This window comes from Propithecus coquereli, unplaced genomic scaffold (genome assembly GCF_000956105.1).
Source record: "Propithecus coquereli isolate 6110/MARCELLA unplaced genomic scaffold, Pcoq_1.0 Scaffold42, whole genome shotgun sequence".
Taxonomy (NCBI): Eukaryota; Metazoa; Chordata; class Mammalia; order Primates; family Indriidae; genus Propithecus; species Propithecus coquereli.
In genome coordinates, this window is record NW_012149952.1 from 2,813,230 (window position 1) to 2,816,886 (window position 3,657).

At 52.1% G+C, this 3,657-nt stretch overlaps 1 protein-coding gene across 2 annotated transcripts in view; it reads right to left on the bottom strand.

Annotated features, from left to right (window-relative positions):
* SYMPK (symplekin) overlaps window positions 1-3,657 on the bottom strand; it is a 34,432-nt gene that overhangs the window by 12,861 nt on the left and 17,914 nt on the right. For both annotated transcript variants that reach the window (XM_012653448.1, XM_012653449.1), the window contains exons 12-14: window positions 2,227-2,431; window positions 1,201-1,351; window positions 120-355 (exon numbers count right to left, since the gene is read on the bottom strand). In XM_012653448.1, the coding sequence (XP_012508902.1) occupies window positions 120-355; window positions 1,201-1,351; window positions 2,227-2,431 (592 nt within the window). The remainder of the gene's footprint in view (window positions 1-119; window positions 356-1,200; window positions 1,352-2,226; window positions 2,432-3,657) is intronic.

The window sequence follows — 3,657 nt, forward strand, 5'->3', positions numbered from 1 at the left end:
GGGCACACGGAACACTGACTCAGTGGTGATAAAGAGGAAGGTGGTCAAAACCAGAGAGGAAGGGTAGGACACAGGAGGGGGACTCTCAGGGACAGGGAGGTACGGGCCCATCCCCTCACCCATCCTTCTGGTCCGGTTTCTCCTGCAGGCCGGAGAGCAGGCGGATGAGGCAGTCCTCGTACTTGTCCAGGGTGCCCGAGGCCCCGGCTGCCAGATAGGCGTTGTACTCCTGGTAGAGCCAGGCAAAGACCAGGTCCAGGCGGGCCCGCACATCCTCTAGGATGAAGGACAGGACCTCGGCCTTTAGGCCCGAGTCGAACTGCGTCACCAGGCTGGCCAGGATCTTTATGCGCACCTGGTGGGGGAACAAGCCAGCATGTTGGTGTGGGGGTGGGCAATTCTGGGGACCCCACAGTCATGCCCTTCAACTCCTCCTGCCTGGGCTGAAGAAGCCCCCATGGAGACAGGGAGGGTTCTGTCTGTGTGGCATGGGGAGAGGGGATCAATCACCACAGAATAAAACTGAGTTTCTAGGAGTGGTATCTACACACTTAAGTGCACAGAAAAAGATCTTTAAAGATTCCCCTAATTTGTACATTGGTCACCTCTGACGAGGGGGACAGGATGCAGGTGATGGCCAAGGAAGGCTGTATCATATCTGTATTGCCTGGAGATATTTTTTATTTTTAATTTTTTCGAGATGCTGTCCAGGCTGGTCTCAAACTTCTGGTCTCAAGCAATCATCCCATTTCAGCCTCCCGAGTAGCTGCGATTACAGGCATGAGCCACTGTGCCCTGCTGCAAGTATTTTTTAACAGAGTGTGTTCATACACTACCAGTTAATTAAAAATTAACTTTAGAGAATGGGGAGAAAAAGTCGCCTGAGGTTAACAGCAGCAGCAAGTGCGGAATCAGGATTTAAAACCAGATACGTGTGAATCTAGACAACAAGAATACTGTTAACAACCACGAAGAACAAGACCCCAGGAGCAGCCCTCACTCGCAGAGCACTTCCTGCCACCGGCCCGGTGCTGATTAAGCGCACACGGGCATTTGCGCATTTCTTCCTCATCGCTGAGAAGAGCTGCTGCCACTGTGTCTGGGCTGTGGAGGAGAGGGCCTGATGCTTGGCTGGGATGTGAGGCAAGCTCTTGGGGAGAAGGACTGGAAGGATGGGCTGCTGGGGGGACGGGGGCACACCTGGGCTGCCCCGCTGCAGGCCACAGCCTTCTCAGCCCGCAGGATCCGCTTCACAGCGCCCAGCTTCATGGCCTCAACCTGGGCATCAGTCAGGGGCTTCAGCACGTCGCTGAGACGGAAGATTTTCTTGCGCCCACCAGCGCCTGCCAGCCTGCGTGGGAGAGTAGGGACAGGGACACAGTGACTCAGAGCATCCTTTCCGCAGCCCAGGCCCATCGGGTGACTCTCCCCTCCTCAGGGACTAGGCAGGCCACAGGCCACACGGCCCCCTCCTCCCGAGCTGCCTAACCCCCTGTGACGCTGAGGCACAGCAGGGGTAGCAGTTAGGGAGAGGATGCTATTCTGGTTTTGTATAAGGTGTCTTAGGGAAGGCTTCTGTAAGGAGCTACTATGGGAGTGGAGATCTGAATGCAGGGAGGGAACAAGACACAGAAATGTCTAAGAGACAAGTTTTCCAGGCTGACAGAACAGTAAAGGTGAAAGCTTTAAGTGGGGATCTGCTTGTGGGGTGGCTGGAGGAGGGAGTGAGGGGAGCAGGGAGCTTGGTGGGTAGCAGGCCGTGCTCAGCTATGTTAGCGAGACTTGGGTGGGGCCAGGGTTGGGGCTGGGACTGGCTGGGTTTTGTGGTCTCTAAGGGAGGTAATAATGAGGGCAATCATGGTGACAAGTAGCACTTACTACACATCAAGAATCATGCAAAATGCTTTACAATCACAGTGACTTTTAACTCAAGAGCTAATTAATCTAGTTATTTAACCATCACTGTGAACTATTAATCATTTAATTCTTCCTTGATTCTTACAAGAAAGATACTATCATTATACCAATTTTAGACATAAGAGAGGGAGTGTTTTTACAGAAAAGAAAACAACAGCGGCTTAGTGGTTACGGCACTGACTCAGGAGTCAGACAGAACCCGGTCCAGACCTTCTTCTGTCCCACGCTCACTTGCATTTGCACAGAAACCAAGAAGCAGACCCTCAGGGCGGGGCTCCTGTCTTGCCCAGCACCCGGAAGGGGACTCACCGGGGCTGTGTGACAGGAATGATGGGCTCTGGCCTCCTCTTGGCCTGGGGCGCCTCCTCCTCCAGAGGGGACATGGAGCTCAAGGAGCCCACTACCGAGATGGCTTGGCCCTGGGCTGGCAGGCGCCGCTTGATCAAGACGCTCTCGGGCTTCACCACCTTCTCCTCCTTGGGCTCCTCCTTGCACTGTTTGGTTTGCTCCACGCCTGAGAGGGAGGCAGCAAATGGGCACTGGGCACATCAGACCCATCTGCTCCTGTCTGAGGACTTGTGTGCCCAGCCGCCCAGCGCTGAGCCTCGCACACACGAGTCCTTGCTGAAGTCTGCGTAATACCTTCCTGGAGCGGGTTCTCTATCCTCATTTTGCAGTACAACAACTGAGGCTCAAACTAGAAATGCCATTCATTGCTGGTGGGAGTAGCGAATGGGACAGCCACTTTGGAAACATGGTGAGCAGTTTTTAATAGCACTGATCACACCCTAACCTATGACCCCATAATTCCCCTCCTTGGTATATACTCAAGATGGGTGAGGGCACATGGGCATCAAAAGACCTGGACACAAATGTTCATGGCAGCTTTATTCGCAATGGCCCGAAACTGGAAATAAGTCACAGGTCCCTTAACAGGAGTGTGCATAATCAAATGGTTGTATATTCTATATATAAGGGAGTACAACTGAGCAGTAAAAGATAAGCTACTAGTTCACATGGCAACATGGATGAATCTCAAAAACTTATGGTGAGCAAAAGAGGCCAGACTCTCTGTGATCCCATTTATACGAAGTTCAAGAATATGGAGGCAAAAATCAGAACGGTGGTTATCTCCAGAGTTAGGATGCCCTGAATGCTGAATGGAAAGGAGCGAGGAAGAATTTTCTATAGTGGTGGAAATGGTCTATGTAGGTTAAGCATCCCTGATCTGAAAATCTGAAATCCAAAATCTGAAACTTGAGTGTTAACATGATACCATAAGTGGGAAATTCCACACGTGACCTCATGTGACAGGCTGCAGTCAAAATAGTCAAAACTTTGTTTCAGGCCAGGTATGGTGGCTCACGCCTATAATCCTAGCACTCGGGGAGGTGGAGGCGGGAGGATCGCTTGAGCTCAGAAGTGTGAGGCTGCTGTGAGCAAGGCTGATGCCACAGCACTCGCCCGGGCAACAAAGTGAGACTCTGTCTCAAAACAACAACAACAACAAAAACCGCAAAACAAAAAACAAACAACAAACTGTGCTTCCGGCTGGGCACAGTGGCCCACACATGTAATCACACCACTTTGGGAGGCTGAGGTGGGAGGATCACTTGAGGCCAGGAGTTTGAGACCAGCCTGAGTAACATAGCGAGACCTCGTCTCTAGTAAAAGTAGAAAAATTAGCTGGGTGTGGTGGGGCACACCTGTAGTTCCAGCTACTTGGGAGGCTGAGGCAGG